The sequence below is a fragment of the Anthonomus grandis genome, chromosome 16 (assembly GCF_022605725.1).
Source record: "Anthonomus grandis grandis chromosome 16, icAntGran1.3, whole genome shotgun sequence".
Taxonomy (NCBI): domain Eukaryota; kingdom Metazoa; phylum Arthropoda; class Insecta; order Coleoptera; family Curculionidae; genus Anthonomus; species Anthonomus grandis.
In genome coordinates this window covers 12493208-12512598 of record NC_065561.1, presented here as the reverse complement: position 1 = coordinate 12512598, position 19391 = coordinate 12493208, and the positions used below count along the sequence as shown (strand labels likewise).

The following is a 19391-nucleotide window of genomic DNA, read 5'->3' as shown; positions in this document are numbered from 1 at the left end:
ATTGAACAAGACCAAGACAAGATTGGGATTATTGCACAAGACTGCAATCAATGAAAGGAATTATAGCCGAGGTCATTTATAAAGATTGGAGGTTATGAATAAGATTAAAATGTAGAGACTCTTCTGATTAAACTCTTGAAGGATTGCAACATATAAGGATATTGAGTTATTGGAGTAAAAACCCAAATTAAATCGACTGTTTTAGTTTGAACGTCCTTAGTTTTTTTGTTCTTAGATTAATTTCTGCCTACTCTGATATGCTTGGCAAATAGTGTTCCTTGCTCTATAATCCACGTGATATGGCAGTCTATTGGCGCTGAGTTCTATTTTACCCATTTAATCATTTCTCACTTCCTAAATCTCATAAGCGTGATTTTTTTGGAAAATCCTGACAAAGCTACCTAAAGGAAATTATTTTTTGAAATTTATTTAGTCTATACCTAAGCATTCTGAACTTTGGTTTATTTTCACGTACCGCCCCAGTTATGGCAGATCCACTACATATTTGCTACATACAATATTTTGATGCCGCTGTGTATCCGTGTACGTTAAACAGGATGTAATATTGTCAGAGAAGTATACATTGTTTAGAGCAATAACATCTGACCAAAATTAACAATTACATCCTGGCATACAGACGATTCTAATTGCTATTAGATAAACTTATTGGGTTATTAACGTTTGAAATTGAATCCGCGATGTCGGTATTGAACAAAATAATTGTATTGATTAAAATGTTCCTCAAAGGATTAGAATGAATGTAAGCCTATTATAAGAATTATTTACCTTATCGACCTTTTTCTATTTGTTGGATTGGAACTGGTAGTTTATATAGTTAAGTTAGAATTAAGAAATTTAACGGCGAATTAAGGTTTTTTTTAAGCTTAAAATTGATATTATATAACTGGGTGACTTACGTCCTCATTGAATCTTCTGGAATACTGCACAGCATAAGTGTGTGTCAGTTGGAATTGGAGTCCTTCTGTACACTATTTCTTGATGAACGGATCTTACTTTTGTCACTAGTCGATCACGTTTAGTACTTTTAATTAATTTTTCTTTATCGTCAGCTCCATCAACATCGACCAACGAATATGCTTTTTTTATATTTTTTTTCACAAAACCTGGCATCCGTTGTAAGTAATGAACTTTGAAAAGATAATTTATAACAATAAATTGACTTTTTTATTAATTCAAATCATATAAAAATATAGTGGATATACTAAATATTAAAAAAGGGCTTTAAGTTTAGCTGATACATATACGACAGCTATTCTTCAACTTAATCCTTAGTTTGCAAGTTTTATAAAAAAATTGCACTATAAATTCAAACAATAAAGATTATCACATATTCACCGCGTATAATATTTAGACGCAAATTATGTTGGTCAGATCTAAATGATGATGATTTAAAAACAACGATATACGATGCCAATCAAGATGTGAAATACAAGTGAATATACGATCATACTCCCTTAAGTAGATTTATTTGTATTTGTAGATATAGGTGTCTTTTATCTAAAAATCTTAAATAATTAGAGTAGACTTCATCTCCATAATAAATAATGAAAGGACAAAAAAAATCACAAACCATTATGATGGTCCTAATATCAAGCGCATGCCTAGTAATGAAGTAACTTTCAAGCAAAATAAGCTTTAGGTCATATTGTATTAGATATTCAGTAAACTTTATCTCAGTATCTAGTATTATAACCAAATGTTTACAAAAAGCTATAGACGTTAAGAACTTTCCATTAATATTTGCTTTAAAATTCTGAATAATTTGATGGTTTTCTATTATGCGGTCCATTTTCAAAGAGCATCAGGTGACACTTATTTGAATTCAGCATTAATTTATGCTGAAGAGAGATAGTATATATCATCTGTAAGTCAATATTTAAATCTTCTGGTGCTGTTAATGCATTAGTAGGTAAGAAATAAATATATACATATGCAAGTAATTTAGAGAAAATATAGAACATATTAAATGCAAAAAAGATGGAAAAAATCAAAGGGCCCAACACAGAACCTTGAGATAAGTTGTCTTTGAATGTCACTCTTTGTCTACGACCTTTACCATAGGACCATAAAAGTGCCACAGCATCATTTCACAAACAATATTATTTTAATAGTGAAGAAATAGTCCATACTTGCAGTTGAGTCGTAGATTAAGATAAAATGAAAATCCTGCAGTCTCTCTCCACTTATTTATTAAACACTCAGTTTTTTAAAATTCCCGACATGTTTCGGACACCCTGGTGTCCATCATCAGGGGATAAAAGGTTTCAAATTGGTATCAGATATACGCCCCAGGGTTTGATTTCATGTCAAATAACCCTTTTTTAAAAATTTTATTTTATTTGAAGCAAAAAAAAATTTTAAAAAAGACAATAATAATAAATCAAACCCTGGGGCGTATATCTGATACCAATTTTAAACCTTTTATCCCCTGATGATGAACCACACTGTGTCCGAAACATGTTGGGAATTTTAAAAAACTGAATGTTTATTAAATAAGTGGAGACTGCAGGATTTTCATTTTACCTTAATAATATTTTAGCTTAGACATTAAGAAATCATGACTTATCGTGTCGCACGCCTTTGAAAAGTCAGAAAGAACCAGGGCAATTATTTTCTTGTTGTCTATATTTCTAGTAACATCATCCAGACTAGTCAGGACTGTCCCGATCCCGATTGATGGCAAGATAGGATATTTTTGTTACCGCAGTTAAAAAGTTACTTATGTATATAAAATTATTTCAAATAATTTGAAAAGTGCTGGAAAAATGCTTATAGGTCGTTAGTCAGATGCAAATTTTTTGAATCTTTGCTTTTACCCAACAGAATTATCGTACTAATGTTACACTACTGTGAACAAACTTAGTATCCACAATACAAGAACTGAAAGAACTGAATCAATAAAAGATTTATTAATTTTATTATAACAATATCACTCAGTTTAACTATGAATGAAGAGGTTCATAATATCTTAAATAATATGGAAACAACGCACTTGATACCGATGAGATAAACTATGTTATATTAATGTACTGCAGCTACTTTATCGATAAACTAATTAATTATTAATTAATAATTAATATTTTCTTGATTCATGAAAGTTTCTAAATGATGTTCGCCTTATAAGCATCCTCCTTACAATTTCAACAATTTTTGAATGTATTTTGTACAATCAACTTGTTATTTTTTTTTGTTTAAACAAACTTTCACGAAAAAACAAAACATGTTCTTGAAGAATTTCTTAAAATGGTGTTTAAGCTGAATCATAGTTAGAAACACAGTAATCTTACATACCGTCAAACGGGGTGAATTGGGACCAGGGGGTCAATCGGGACATTGTACATTCGGGGGTCAATCGGGACATTGACATTGACACAACAGCTGTTTGCCACATATTAGAGCGAAATTTAACGTTTTTTCAATCTGCTGCTAACTTTATTTGGAAAAGGTATTTATTGGGAGATTTGAGCATTGGGTTGTTAATATAGTATAACTGTGGGTATTTTCTAGATGTTGAGTGGACTTTTGTTAAATCATTTTGCCTAGTTTATTTATTATTAATTTTTAAACATAAAAACTCGCTTTCAGGGGTGAATCGGGACAATGGTCCGGAAATACAAAAAAATGCCTGGGACCAAGGTCTATCAGAATTATAGTCAAGAACAACTGGAAAAGGCTTTGAGGCAGTTCAAAACTCTTCGAGACGCAAAGGAGTTATATAACATCCCAAAATCGGCATTACAGCGTCATGCGAAGCAGAAGCCAAAGAAACAAGGTGGTCAAACAATTTTGACAGGAGCTGAGGAATCCAGACTGGTCCATTTAATAGTACTGGCGGGAGAGGGCATACCCAATGGAGAAAACTACTATTCAATACATTGTAAAGTGATATCTTGATAGAAAAGGGGTAAGAGTGGCAAAATTTAAAAATAATATGCCCGGTGTTGATTCGGCGAATTTGTTTTGTGTCCGACATAAAGAACTTCTGACTGAGAGACTGTGCAAGAATATTAAACGGTCTCGTGCAGCCGTGACTCGGGAAACAGTAAATAAATACTTCAATAATCTCCAAAATCAACTTGCAAAACGTTGAACCTGAGTCCGTCATTAATTATGATGAAACATGCTTTGTGGATGATCCCGGACGGAAAAAGGTCATCGTAAAAAGAAAAACAAGGCATCCAGAACGGATCATCGATTCAACAAAACAATCGACATCAGTGATGTTTGCAGTAAGTGGTGATGGCCATCTATTACCCCCATTTGTTGTTTATAAAAGCGAGCATCTATTCGATACCTGGTTGACTAATGGGCCACCAGGTGCGCGGTATGGACGAAATAAAAGTGGCTGATGGTTCGACCAGCCATTGTTTGAAGACTGGTTCATTTCCATAGCTCTACCTTTCTTGAAGAGGTGTCCGGCACCAATCATTGGCGATAATTTTTTGTGTAGTCATTTGCCGCATAGGGTGATTGAATTATGCGAAGAAAATAATATTCGGTTTTCTTTTTTGTCGCCAAATTCAACCCATTTAACACAGCCACTTGACGTGTCCGTTTTTGGCCCGATGAAAAAGGCTTGGAGGTCAACTCTAGAAGGTTGGAAAAAACAATACAAGGGTTCTTTGCCGAAGGAGTATTTGTCCAAGCCTACTAAGGCAAGCTATAAGCAACTCTAACACGAAATATTAAAAGCGGTTTTCGTGGCACGGGAATCATTCCCATCGATAAAAATCAAGTTTTGAAAAGGTTGCCACCAGAAAGAAACCTCGAAGAGGATGATCCTAATGACTGGACGGAATCTGTGATAGAAGTGCTTAACGAAAGCAGGAATGCATGTAAGCCTACTGTAGCAAGGAAAAAGAAAGTTACAGGCAAAAGCATTTCTACCACAGATTTTTTAGAAGCGCAACCGTCAACAAGCAAGGCAACAATGCCTCAAGACTCTCAAGAGGACGACATTTTCGAACTTGAGTCAGATAAAACAGAATCTGAAGCAATGGAGCTGGACGAGTGCTTTGATGTACAACATCCAATGGAAAATAGCATTGCCACTGACGATTTTGTCGAGGTTAAGTTTAAGACAAATAAAGTGGAAAAATATTTTATCGGGAAAATTAAGGGACTCTTTGGTAAAAGTTTTGAAGTTAAATTTCTCAGATCAAACCGAAAAATAAAAAATTGTTTTATTTTTCCAACAGTGGAAGATATTTGCATGATTACGCCGGAACAAATTAATAAAAAACTACCTAAACCAACCGAATTGCGACGAGGAGGATGCAAATTTCCTTTACAATTGAAGTTAAAATCTTATGCCATCTAATATCATTAGTATTTCTGAAAATATTTTTTTTAATGTGGTTTTTTAAGTTTGTAACTGAAAACTGTAAAATAAAGACTGTTTTTGTATTTTACTATAGTATTTTTTTTGTTTTTATACTTAAAAATATATGAAAAATATATTTTTTTTAAATTTTTGGTCCCGATTCACTTCATACGCGGGGCGACATGCATTTTACATGGCCTAAAACGGCGCGTCCCGATCCGCCCCAAAACAGGGTCAATCGGGACACCCTATATTTATTTATTTTTTTTATAATCCATGGAAATTAAAAAATAATCGAATACTTACATATTTCTGCTAAATTTTAACTTTGTTCGGCAGTTGTATAAAAAAAATATAACATAAATATCTTATAGTCGTCCTGATTCACCCCGTTTGACGGTATATTTTTAAGCTTTAATAGCTTATTGACCTAAATAATTTATCATCATGATTCATTATTCTTCTCTGTATTTTAAAATAGTGCGTAAAATTGTCCAAATTCGCTAAACTAAAATTCACGACCAAACCCAAAAATGCGAATTAAAAAAAATCAAAAGGAAGTAAATAATTTGAATTTAGTGTATTTTTCCGTCTTGACATGAATGGTTCGATGCGCTCGCACAATAGTACCGGTCAGGGGACCTACCCCGTAGGTTAGTCATGCGTGCTTCCATTTAACCGAAACGTCGTCATATAATAACGTCGCCGGGATATGAGTAGGCGTTTGAAAATAAGTATTTGTTAACGACACTGCGAACGAGTCACAAAAATGATTGGATAAAATTGACGGTGTAGTGACCGGTGGTACTGAAATTGCATTTAACGTATTAAAAGATGATGAGGTTTTAGTACTTACTTCATTCGGCTCGGAGAGTTCAAACAAATCTAGACGGTTGGCGTTCCATTGGTTGATGACGTTCCGCAGGGCCTCCCGTTCGAGGGCCCTGCGATCGCTGGCTGTACCGCCGATCATTTGGAGGCCCTAAAAAATAATATAAAATATTGGAAAAATCACTATTAATTGTATTACGTCATTTGTTTGTTATTATCATTAAGACTTTATTAGTTACCACCTTGATAGTAAGAGTAGTATTACAAATAAAATAATTGATTAATTAAACTCTATTTAAACTATCATGTTGTTGCTACAAAAGGTATGTAAAATTCCCTAAGATATATACAGGTTGGGGAATTGAAGATGATGCATTATCCAAAATAATAGCAATCGTCAATGAGCGACTACCTCCGGCCGTCTAAAGGTCTGTTCAGAGTGGGAGCATTGCGTCTGTTAAAAAACAATCTGGATTGTTTTTGCCGCGTTTTCAGGGCGTTTGTTGTTAAGATGACTTCAGAGAGTGATGACACAACCGAGGTGTTAATAACTGAAATAGAGGCAAGACCAGCATTATGGAATACAAAATTCACATCGTACAAGAATAGAAATTTAAGGGATCGTCTGCATGCGCCGACGTAGCTAAGATTTTGGGTATTTCAAATAAGTATAAAGTTAGTCAGATTATAATAACATACAGGTATAAACAAGTTAATGATAAAATATTTTTATTCCACAATTCATTTCGATTTGTTATTTAAAAAAATAATGGCAGTAATAACTTATCTAAATAGAGTTATTACAAAAATAGTCCTTGAATGAATTCCAGTAGCAAGTTTAGATGCCCTGTTGTTTCTTACATTTAAATTTACGTTGTCTTTCTCGAAGCAGAAGCAGCATTCTCGACCACATGAACATAATCGAAATCAGAATTTCCATCAAAGTCTCGAATCAGGTTGTGTAGTATGCATGCGCATTTCATGCATGCACTTTCAATGCATTTTCTAGAATTGCATTTTTGGGACGCGGAAATGGAGTCATTAAGTATTTCTTTAAAGGCTATGCCTCGTCCCCGATCATAAGGTTTGGTAGAATAAATTGAGTTTAACATATTTTGCATAAATGAGTTTGAGCGAAGGCTATCGGCTAAATTGAGGGAGTTACAATGGCTTAGAATGGATGAGAGACGTATTTTCCACTCAGTCGTATTATTTCAGAAGATAATTGCGAGAAAATGTCCTGATTATTTATATCGAAAAATAAAGTTTCGCTCTGAAATACATAGCTTAGATCTTCGTAATACAAGTGTCATTACAATTCCATTTCACACGACAACTACTTTTAAAAGATCTTTTAGTTATAACATAGCGAATCTTTATAACAAAATTCCGCGACACCTAAATTTTTTGCCATCTGTTTATTTTAAAAAACGCATTAAGGGACATATTAATCTATTTGTATAATTAGAGCGGCTATTGTATTATATAGAATAATTAGATGGTATATAGGTACCTACTGACTGAGTTAATGGTTGCCAGTGATTTTGATGGATGTAATATAACAGTGGAGACTCTGTAGAATAATATATTATGTGGCTAAATATGTATTATAATATGTGATATGTATGTATTATAACGTATTTACTGTACATTAGTTAATAATTAATTAATATTTAGGATTCCTATGTATGGTTCAGTAGAGTAGCTATAATCTATGACAAATTTATTACTATTTTGATATCTATGTATTTGTTGGAAATAAAAGTCATTATTATTATTATTATAAATGAACAGTTTATACAAAGTGGCAGATTACCTTGATCAAAGGATAATTTCTAACCCTTTAATCGAATTATAAGGTTGGGTTAGTAAACAACCACATTCAATTTAAAAAAGTGAAAGGACACCGACCCACCCTTAGACCAACCCAATTCACATACACAAAGGACCTATATACTCCTTTTAAAGTCTAGGGGCCGTTTTTATAATTGAAACTATTTATCAGAAAGCAAAAATAAGGATGTTAATATATAATGAATTATAAGAAGAATAACATGCAACAATATTCATTCTGGAAGTTTTATATGTATAAAATCTATTTATTTAGGTAATTTTTAACGTAATAATATAATTTTTTTCTAAATTGTTTTTTAATTTGTTATCTAGATTCTGATTATTGCAATATTAGCTGTAATTTGAAATTCTCAAAGAGTGTCCATATACTGATAAAAATATTCTCGACTTTCAGTGTAAAAACTTCAATTGTAAAATATATTTTATTTATTTATTAACTTAACGAGGAAGATATATTTTGACACATATATTAAACAGATTTGAACAAAGGACTAAAACTCGGAAAAATAGTTTAATAAATATATATTAAAGAATGTATGATCCATGGATGATAATTAAAAAAAAAACATAAATAAAAAACTAAATATCAGGAGAAGCTTTTAACCGAAAAAACTATGTAGCCCATCTAATGAAATCAGTGGAAAAGAAAATACTGAGTAAAATAAAAACCCAGAGATATTCTTGATAGAATTTGATAACTAAGTTTGTAGATATGTGAAACGGCACAAAAGAATTAAGGAATAGGAAGAAAGAAAGAAAATTCATAAAGTGATATTTTCGAGTTTAAAATCACAATTAAGTATTTCTATAGGATTAAGGTCTTAGAGATTGTGAGAGCAACAGTTCATAATGGAAATTCATTCTTATTCCAAATAGTTCTTCACTGAAGGGAAAGCATCTCATGATAAAATTTTATAGTCCGGGACTACGCAATCAACCTACAAGAAATAATATATAATAAGTTTGCTTGACTTTCTTTTCGTTTCTTAATATATTTGTATTAATTTCTCCCCTTCTGTGAATCTTTGGAAATGATAAAGTGTTATCATTTATGACGATTTTAAAGGTGGATTTTGAATCACGACAATTAATTTTAATAATAACGAAAAATCATTAAATAAAAACATATTCTAAATAAATCGTGATAATGTAGGTCGCGGGATTAGGGATAACAAATCAAACCTCAAGCTTTTAATTGGCCGACGTTTCGACGATATATTTTTCGTCTTTATCAAGGCTAAAAAGAGATAAATTTCCTTTGTTGGTTTCATTAAAAATAAGTTCCTTTCATTCTTTTTCCCTTTCTTTCCATTCTTTAATAAATACACAGAGTTAGCAAAGACACAAAAAAAACCCAACGAAATAAAAAAAGAGAAAAAATATAAATAATAATAAATTATCCCATAACTCATACCTTTTGTACATTATAAAACACAAATTAAAATTAAACACACATAAATGTAAATAAATTCGATGCTGAGGTTAATTTTCAACAATAATCTAATTTGCTATGTATATTAAAAATAAAAAGTTGATATTTTATGTATATACACATAAAAAAACAAAAAACCACATCAAAACTATCCAATGTTCAACGCTTAGGAACTTACGAGTATGCAACAAAACATACAAATTAAAATAAAGAAATAATAAAAATATTCAATTAAAATAAAGCTAATATTCAATTAACTCGATATCGTAAAAAAAAATTTATTTTATGGTTTGGTTTCTGTAAATCTAGATAATAAATTAAATATTAAAGAAAATTGACTTCGTCCGAATGTAAAATCTAGTATAGTAAAACTGACTTTTTGAATAAAGTTTTCTTACTTAGATCAATAATAATCCCCGTCCTGAAAAATATAAACGTAAAAAATTATGAACGAGTATACGATTGATTATGAGGTATGAACAATACACAGTACTTAATTAAAACTTTAATTAGAGGTATATCTAATTATATTATATAACATTACCTTTGATTTATTAGGATTAGATTGTGTCCTCTTCCCCCTTCATTAATATAATATTAAATTTCTTTATAATCATCAAAACCGATGTGTATCGTCTACAAAGGCCTGTACATTACAAAAGTTCAATGACTAGCAAGTCAAAAGTGTAAATAAAGAACAATAAAAAGCTCAAAACAGATCCCTGATAGATGATAGAAATTATCAGAAAACCTAATATTACAAAATATAGATTATTATCTATTTGTTAAGTAAGGTCAATATTTCAAGTTCTTGATAGAGTTGGGAGAGTTGGACCGGAGTGAGATGTTGGGTTTGTACAATTCTTTTTTTAATTGTAACGATAACACATATTTCGATGGAGTAGAGACGTATGACAATGTATATTTTTAATGTTAGCTTATTATTTAGGTGGCTATTATTTCGAGTTTACTGTTTTTTAAGTGTAATTTGTCCATATAATTTTATGAAAAAAAAACACACTTTACAATTAAAAATAATTTGTTTACTGGATTACAACAAATTTTTAAATGTCTTAATATTATTGAATAGTAATACCGTACGGATGGTCGAATTTGGCTGCAAACCCGAGAAAATACAATACAGTGCAAATTTGAACGGAAATATTGAATAAAAAAATCAATTTAATTCTTCTATAAATTATTTCTTTGTTTTTCACCCTGTAATCCAAAAGAAACGTAAAAAAAAACTACAAGCACGGCATTTTTTTTAAAATAAGTAAATAAGCAGCTTTCTTCTCATCTAACCCACATGTTATATTTAGTGGCTTCCAATATCCCATAAAGATCGTTCTTATAATCAGCAAACTGCAATTATATAAATCACAGAAATTCCGCTTTCCACATTAAAAAAAAAATCGTTTGCAATATCCTCGGCATTAAACTAATTTTAATCTAACCCAATCACCTGTTCAAAGAAAACAAAAAAAAATCACCGTCATTTGCCGGTAAATAGTGAAAGTATACTATACGTTTCCGTTGTAACATTTTTTCTGGTCCGGTAGGCAACGAATTCGTGAGGTATCAATCAACGATTGTAACGCCTCCACGTTAGTTTTATCTCGGGCAAATAAAGATAATTTATGTTTACACGTTGAACCAAAGGCGCATTTAATTTGTTGAACACAAGTACCAACCAAACACGGATAATATTTTAAAAAAACATGGTCGTTCCGGGGGTTAAATCTATTCTAATTAGTTTAAAACAGCCTGGTTCACAGAAGATTAAATCCACTTTTAAACGTTCTAAGAGATATATTAATGCAAAAATCACCAAATACTCTTACTCAGATGCCAATGCTCAAAACCGGATTCACCCGATATGTATTTCCATTCTACACTACAATTAGGTACCAAAGTATCCAATATTTTAGCACGAGATCTCATGCTACTCGTCTTCGTTCGCATTGCTGCTATTTGCTATTTTATTGGTTATTTAGTTTAGATTAATTGAGTTTAATAATAATAATAAAAGCCTTATATTGATTATAAATGTTAAAAAAATATACAAAATAATCAACTGGGAGATGTTGAGGTTATTTGCTTACAGAGAAACAAATGTTTATAGAGAAACTATCAACTATAAAAAAACTTTCAAAACTTATAGAGAAAAAAAAAGCAATCATCAAAATTTGAATGTAAAACAAAGGTCGTAATAAAAATAATAAAAGGTATGTAGGTACATAGGTAGTATGTAGGTACATAGTAGTACAAAGGTAGCTACATACAAAGAAAGACTTTGGAAACTAATAACTCTATAGGATATGTTTTGTTCTGCACAAAGATCATTAATTTTTGACTTGATTGAAGGATAAATTTTTATAATATTCTGTGGTAGTTTGTTCCATATACTAGTGATAAGAAAATGACCGTTCAAAGTGATGGCTATAGTCTTGGCATTTTTAATCTACCTTTCAACCGAAGGTTCAATTGGTTTACGTCCACCTTAAAGCTTATTTTCTTGTACAGGTATATCGGTAACTTTTTATCAATTACTTTAAATAAGACCATAGAGTGTAAACGCCTTCTGTTATGCATATTAAGCCAATTATTGGATTTTAAAGTATGACTTATATGGTCGTATTTACGTACTCTTTATATAAGTCTTAAAGAGGAATTTTGTAACGTCTGGATTCCACACATGTCTGACTTTTTTAAACAAGGACCATAGATTGTATCGCAATAGTTTAATTGTGATAAAACGTAACTTTTACAAAGTAGTACTTTAAGTCTTTTCGGCAGAGATTTTCTATGTTGGTAAATTAACTTTAAATTAAAATAATTTAAAGTTAATTAAAAAAAAAAAAAAAAGCGCAACTGCGGGTCCATCTCTTGTCCGAAGTTTCCAATTTTATTGAAATCAGTTCCGAGTTTAATGATATTTCGTTTTTGTACGACCGCTCAAATTCCTCCATATGATTTTTTGGCCCAAATACTATTATTCCTGATTTTGATGCATTCAGTTTTAAGCAATGTTTTTTCGATATTTCGGAGACATTTTCAGATCATAATTAAAAATATATAACGGCTACAGCTTGTGATAACAGCTGGATAAGAAAGCAGTAGGGAACTGGGAAACATAGAGGAAATAGAGCAAAGATCCTAGAATTGAGCCCTGGGTAACGCCTGACTGAATAGGCATGAACCCTGATGTTATCCCACCGAAGGATACAGCTTGTGTGCTATTACATAACATATTGGAAATAAAGCCATTTGCACCTTTAGAGAACTCCAAGACAGATGATAGATGAGAGAGACAGATGACTCCTAAGACAGATGATAACAACTCATGATTCAAAGTATTGAAAACTTTGGAGTAATCTAGAAGCGCCAAAACTGTTAACTTGTTTCAACAATTTTTGCACAGCTGTGATCTGATCTGAAACCGGATTGATGGACTGGCAATAAAGAGTATTTTTTAACATGGTCTTGTATCTGATTTTCAACAACCTTTTCCAGTACCTTACAAGGCGTAGGGAGAATACTTACAGGCTTTAGTTTTTTATATTATCCGGATTAGATAACTTTGGTATAGGAATGACAGTGGCTTGCTTCCAGATTGAAGGAAAATCAGAGTTGAGAATACAAAAATTTAAACAGTCATTGCCAAATGGTAATAAAAAAGGAAGATGTGATAACTCAAGTGTTGCTTTATTGACACCATCCAACCCCAGCACATTGGTTTTAATTTTAAGAATTTCATTTTTAGAGACAGGAGTAAAAAAAGATGAGTTTTAACATTTATCTTTGAATTATAAAGAGTTCTTGGTCTTCTTGAAGATTTGATACAGATTCAATAAAATGTTTATTTATAAGCTCTACGTTATTTAATTCTTCATGTAGAATTGAATTTGTTTGTTTATTTACAATGTTAATTTTCTTTACCCAAGTCCATAAATCCTTAACAATTGTTGGGTCTTGCATAGTGGATAAAGCTTTTTTTTCTGTCATTTGTGGAGTTCACAAGATTGCGCACTTGTTTGTAATCATTCCAGATAGTTAAGTTTTTGGTGTGTTTGAATTTAGTTAATCATTTATCACGATCTTTCATCATGACTTTTATTGTATAATTAATTAAACAATTTTGTACCATCACACGAATTTGATTATTGCACGTTATGCTAATTTATTTTAAATAAAAGTGACTCTCAACATCCATACGGTTTGTCCGCAGCCGCTTTTTCGCAGGCCAGCGTACTCGTTTATCCATGCAGTTTATCTGAGACCGGTTTCTCGAGGTCACAGAAATCGATTCGCCCTTTACTGTTCCTTATTACTTCTGTCTTGATTAGAGTAATTTGTGTCTAAATTTTTATATCGAATTAAATATTCTTTGCATTCTGGATATAGGTATTTAAAAACCATCATTGGTTCTATGGAAATCATATTTGAAGAAAGTACAAGACTGTACCTTCAGCTGCATCAATCAAACCATTGATTAATTTATATACGAATATAAGATATGGATGCAACTGAAATTCATTTTAAGTCGTAGGTTAAGTTAGAAGTACCAAAATGTATTTTGTTTGTTGAATGTTTGGAAAACGGATTTTGTACTCGGGACATTATTATCGAACAATGCACTCAACAAGGATGAACATAGTGTACCGATCTTAAAAGAAGGCGAAGGTGCGATAAGGATGGAGCGACCGGCGAACACACCTGGTGACATCTCGAGACACACATGGAAAGTTGGCGAATGTTCTGGGACAGTGGTTTATCTAATATATTGTTACGGCTGTCCCGTGGGTTTAATAAATAAGTACACTCAAACACTAAACACTGAACTTTTATTTACTACTTCACTTACAATCACTTATTATTTCTAGTATAATATAACGTAATACCCAACAAAATAAGTAGCTCATTATTAATTCGTCACAACAATACAGATTTAAGTCACTATTTCTAATCACGTAGAGTTAGAGTATTGGCGCCACTTAAATCGCTGAGTAGGAAATCAAAGTCAGTGTGGTTATTGTATATAGGTATGTAATAATTGAGTGATAAATGTATTGAGTATTTTAATTCATACCGAAACGAACAAAATACAATATTTTCCTATTAAGTTTCAGGACAAAAATCTTTGCTATTACGCTGGATAAAACACCGTTCAAGAGCTTTTGCACACCGATTATTTATATAAACATTTAGCATCTGATCAAATATGGCTCCCAAATCTTTCACATTACATGATCTAGCCAGTCTAACATTGTCAATATGATATAAAAACATATTATTATCTTTGAAGAAGGTTATAACAGAACACTTTAAGGTATTTAGTAATAAACCATTCAACTTTCAGCAATTTGTTTAAGTCTTTCTATAATATAATGGAATCTTCAATGAATCTAATATACCCAAAATATATCTTCAAGTCATTTGCAAATATCAAACGCTTAGATGATAATAGAAATCAGTTTAATCCTTTTTGTTTAAAGCCATTACTTAATATTATGAACAGTTGCATTTTACAAAATTTTCATGGTTCAATCTGGAAAAAGGCAATTATAAAACCCTTAGCAAAGATCAGTAATCCAAAGGAATTCAAAGACCTCAGGCCTATAAGTATACTGCCGTTAGTATCCAAAATCTTGGATAATTTTACTCACCAACAAATTTGGGCATATATTAAATCACATTCTTTAATTCCTGAATGCCAGGCAGGTTTTAGAAAGAACTTTACTACTTCTACCAGTTTGGTTAACCTTCTTAATGAAATCAGAAAAAATAAAGAAAAAAAAAGACTAACATGTCTTGGGTTGTTAGATTTTAGTAGAGCCTTCGATACTATAAGTCACGAAATGCTATTAGTAAAACTTTATTATTTTGGATTTTCTGGTGACGCAGTAAATTTTTTAAAGTCTTATTTAGCTGGCAGAGCTTATTGCGTAGTGCTTAATAAGGAATTTTACACTGAAAAATCAAGTTACCACATTGTAGCTACGGGTGTCCCGCAAGGTTCCATTTTGGACCCATTGCTCTTTTCTTTATATGTTGCTGACATGATATCTTATGTAAAACACTCAACATTTTTCACGATAAAACCTTCCTAGATCTCAATTTTAGTTTAATCAGGATTTAAAAAGTATTGACAACTTTTCACAGGATTACAGCTTAAAATTAAATCCCTCCAAATCTTATACAATAATACTGGGTTGTGGCAAAAGTGCTTTTGAGGTTTCTCCCAATTTTCGTGCACAGATTCGAAATGAGGTTAAAAATTTAGGCGTGTATTTCGACAGTGGTTAAACATTTCAAACTTATATCAAAGACAAACTTAAAATTGCATATATACGCCTAAAAAAACTATATGGTCTAAAAAACTATTTACCATCTAATATTAAATATTATTTATGTAATTCACTAGTTCTTTTTTTGCTCGATAACTCTGATTCCTTGACTGAAACAACTGCTTACTCTATACAAAAACTCCAAAACTGCTGTATGCATGAAAAATCCTGGAAAATGCCATATGTACACCTTTATTTATAACGTTTTAAAAATTGAAGAGCCTCTATATTTAGTAAATAATTTTAAATGCCTGAGCCTGTTAAACAATTTCCAATAGGGGTATTTAAAGAATATATTTAAAATTATCTCCTTGAAAACTCGATCCTTAACTCTACAGAAAAAAAAATCTAATTTTAACGAAATGCAATCGACCAACAAATAAAAAGCTCCCCAAGCAACTTAAAAGTAACGGGTGATTTATCTTATCAAATGCTTTAGAGTAATCTGTATACATGCTATACACTTGCTAACATTCCAGCTTGTATCATTTTAAGCTTATTACAAACACTCTTATAGTTCTGTATATTGCACTCATGACCTAACTTGAAAATAGGGAAGATGCAAAATTGTTTTGAAATGCTTATTAAATAATGCGTGAATAAGGTTACCCAGAGTGCAGCAACAATGCCTCAGTATGAATGCTGCAATTCCACTAGGTTCAAACGATAGTTTGAGACGAAGAATAAAAAATGCATTAAAAACAACATTTAACCCCACTGAGAGCTAGCATAATTATATTCAACCATCAGAAGAATTTTTCATGTTGGCCATATGCTTCCAAGAGTTGTGGCTGAGAGCCTAAATCATATTTTGTTTATATGATTCCTGTGAGTACATTTGGTTCTGAGGACGATTAAAAACAATCAAAAGCGTTACTTGTTTGCACTATTTCTTTGGAATAACCGCTGGAACAGAACCAGCTAGGAAAATATTCGTCTGATATAGATTAGTTTTGACCTGCAAAATGGTCCAAAATATACCAATCCAAAAAAGCAAATTATCTTCTATAAATGCCAGGAACAGAGTAAATCAAGTTCTGAAAATCTACATTTGAAAATATATACGAACCCTCCCAGCCATATAAATAAGGGCTGGTTACAAATATATATGCGTCTAAAAATGCATTATACGAGCGCACCCTTCGCCCTTATACATGACCTACCCTCGAATTCCTCAAAGAAAAATAAACGACAAACGTCAGAAATAATACAGCGGACTCGATTCACATGGAAACGAGTTTCAAATTAAGTTAGGGACTTCCGTGATCCCAAGCCGAGTAATCAATGATGTTTGTAATGGGACTTACGCAGGGGAGTGACAGATGTCGTCTTTCATCAAAGGTTCACATTATGTGGAGACGATAACGGAACAATAAGAACTTGTACGTGGCGGGAGTTTTAGAGCATTTAAACACATATAAAAAAAGTAGGGATTAGTTCGGATCTGTTAGAAACGATTGATGCATAAAAGTAGACAAATACTAAATAAGAGGTTATGCAAATATAATTTTAGTTTTGTATAAGTAACGGATTATATACATGTTAGATATAATGTGAACAACTACAGCTTAAAACGAAAAAAACTGTAGGTTAATTTCATCTCCTTAAAAACTGATTTATATTAACGAGCTAACTTATGTGAAGTTTCATTAACCAGCGAATTGACTGCCATAAACCTTGGGATTTTTTTATGTAATAAATGTTCTTCTTCTTGTTCTTCATCTTCCTATTCTGTTACCATGAACTCCTGTGAGTCTAGTGACGGTCTACCAAGGGGAGAATCTTGGGTGGCGACTATTAAATTGAATAGTGCGAAACTACACAGGGTGATTTTCAACCTATGCGCATAAACTTGGGAAATGGTAGATGAAGATCAATAATGAGTAATAATGAGAAAAAAATGTAGTAAAATATTTTTGGTTTCCGAAATAAAGTTAAACAAATGTCAACAGAACGTGTATCAGACGAACTTATTTTGTTTATTAATAACTGATAGTAAACAAGTCATAATGTTTGGAATTTGTTGTTTGGAATCTTTAGCAGTACTTAGTTTGTACTTAGGTGGCTGTGATCATTTTCGATCGTTATTTTCACACGAACAAAATAAAAGCGTCAAATGTAATGGCGCACATTTTTACAAACGAAGAACTTGTCGACATGGTTTTGGTTTACGGAGAAACGCATCAGAATGCAGTGGCAGCAGCTGATCTGTATGCCCAAAGATTTCCCCGAAGATATCACCCGAGACGTGGGGCTTTCTTACGTGTTATTCAGCGGGGTAGAGAAACTGGCAATTTGCGGCCGCGGCCTGGACAAGATGGAGGAGCTATTAGACCTACGCACATTCTAAATCTGGAGGAGGATATTTTAGAAATTATCGAAGAACAACCTGGAATTAGTACTAGGACAATTGCAGCGCGATTTGGAATATCGCAATCAACAAGTTGGCAAATTTTAAGGCACGAGTTGCTGTACCCGTTTCATGTGCAGAGGGTACAAGCCCTACTTCCAAGAGATTTGCCGCTTTGACTACACTTTTGTGAGTGGTTGTTACATCACCAGCAGTTAAGCCCAAACTTTACCATGAACATTTTAGTTACAGATGAGGCAAATTTTACGCGCAATGGAATTTTCAACTTTCATAACACTCATTACTGGGCTTTGGCAAATCGCATATTACACGGAGAACATACTTTCAACAACGTTTTTCTGTAAATGTATGGGCTGGAATTCTGAACGGGATGCTCATCGGACCTTTTATTCTGGAAAATCGTTTGACTGGTGCTCGGTATTTAGAATTTTTGCGCAACAATTTACTAGTGCTCCTTGAAAATGTAAATCTCAACGTTAGGCAGAACATCTGGTTTCTTCATGATGGTGCTCCACCATATTTTTCACGACCAGTGCGACAACATTTAGATTGTGTGTTTCCCAGGCCGTGATGGTCCAGTTGGGTGGCCCCTTCGCTCGCCTGACCTTAATCCATTAGACTTTTATTTGTGGGGTCATATGAAAACAATGGTGTATGTAAACGAAGTTGATACTGAGCAAGAGCTACGACATCGCATAAACGCTGCCAGTGACGCAATTCGCCTACAGCCTGGTTTGGCCCGTGCATGTACGTCTTCATGGATTCGACGAGCTCAAGTCTGTATCGAAAATAATGGAAACAACTTCGAACCACCCTGTATATTGCACAGTGAATGATATTTAGAAAAAAAAAACACTTTATATAGTCAATTTTATGCAATTTAAACTATAGTGACCAACAAGTCGAGGTTGAACTGACCAGAAATTTAATGTGATCATTAAGGGTTTAAAATGTAAGTCAGCAGAAGTGGATGGTATAAACGCATCTATACTGCAGTAATAAGAACTGCCTAATCCCAATTTGTCATTTGACTCATGTAAGCATGTTATTAAAAGAATTTCTTTATCCGGATTTTGTATTGAGAAATCTGGTTAGAATAATAGATATTGCAGTCTAGTTAGATCACTTATCATGAAAAACAAAAATCATCATGACAAATATGTGGGTTCTTAAGGGCTAGTCGCGGAGAACCAACACCAACAGCCTCAC

General features: G+C 32.5%; 1 protein-coding gene across 5 annotated transcripts in view; it reads right to left on the bottom strand.

The window, feature by feature from the left end:
• The window catches only part of LOC126745805 (afadin), a 465103-nt gene that overhangs the window by 383867 nt on the left and 61845 nt on the right, over window positions 1–19391 (bottom strand). For all 5 annotated transcript variants that reach the window (XM_050453809.1, XM_050453810.1, XM_050453811.1 and 2 more), the window contains exon 2: window positions 6201–6326. In XM_050453809.1, coding sequence (XP_050309766.1) covers window positions 6201–6317 — 117 coding nt within the window. In that variant the 5' untranslated portion in view covers window positions 6318–6326. The remainder of the gene's footprint in view (window positions 1–6200; window positions 6327–19391) is intronic.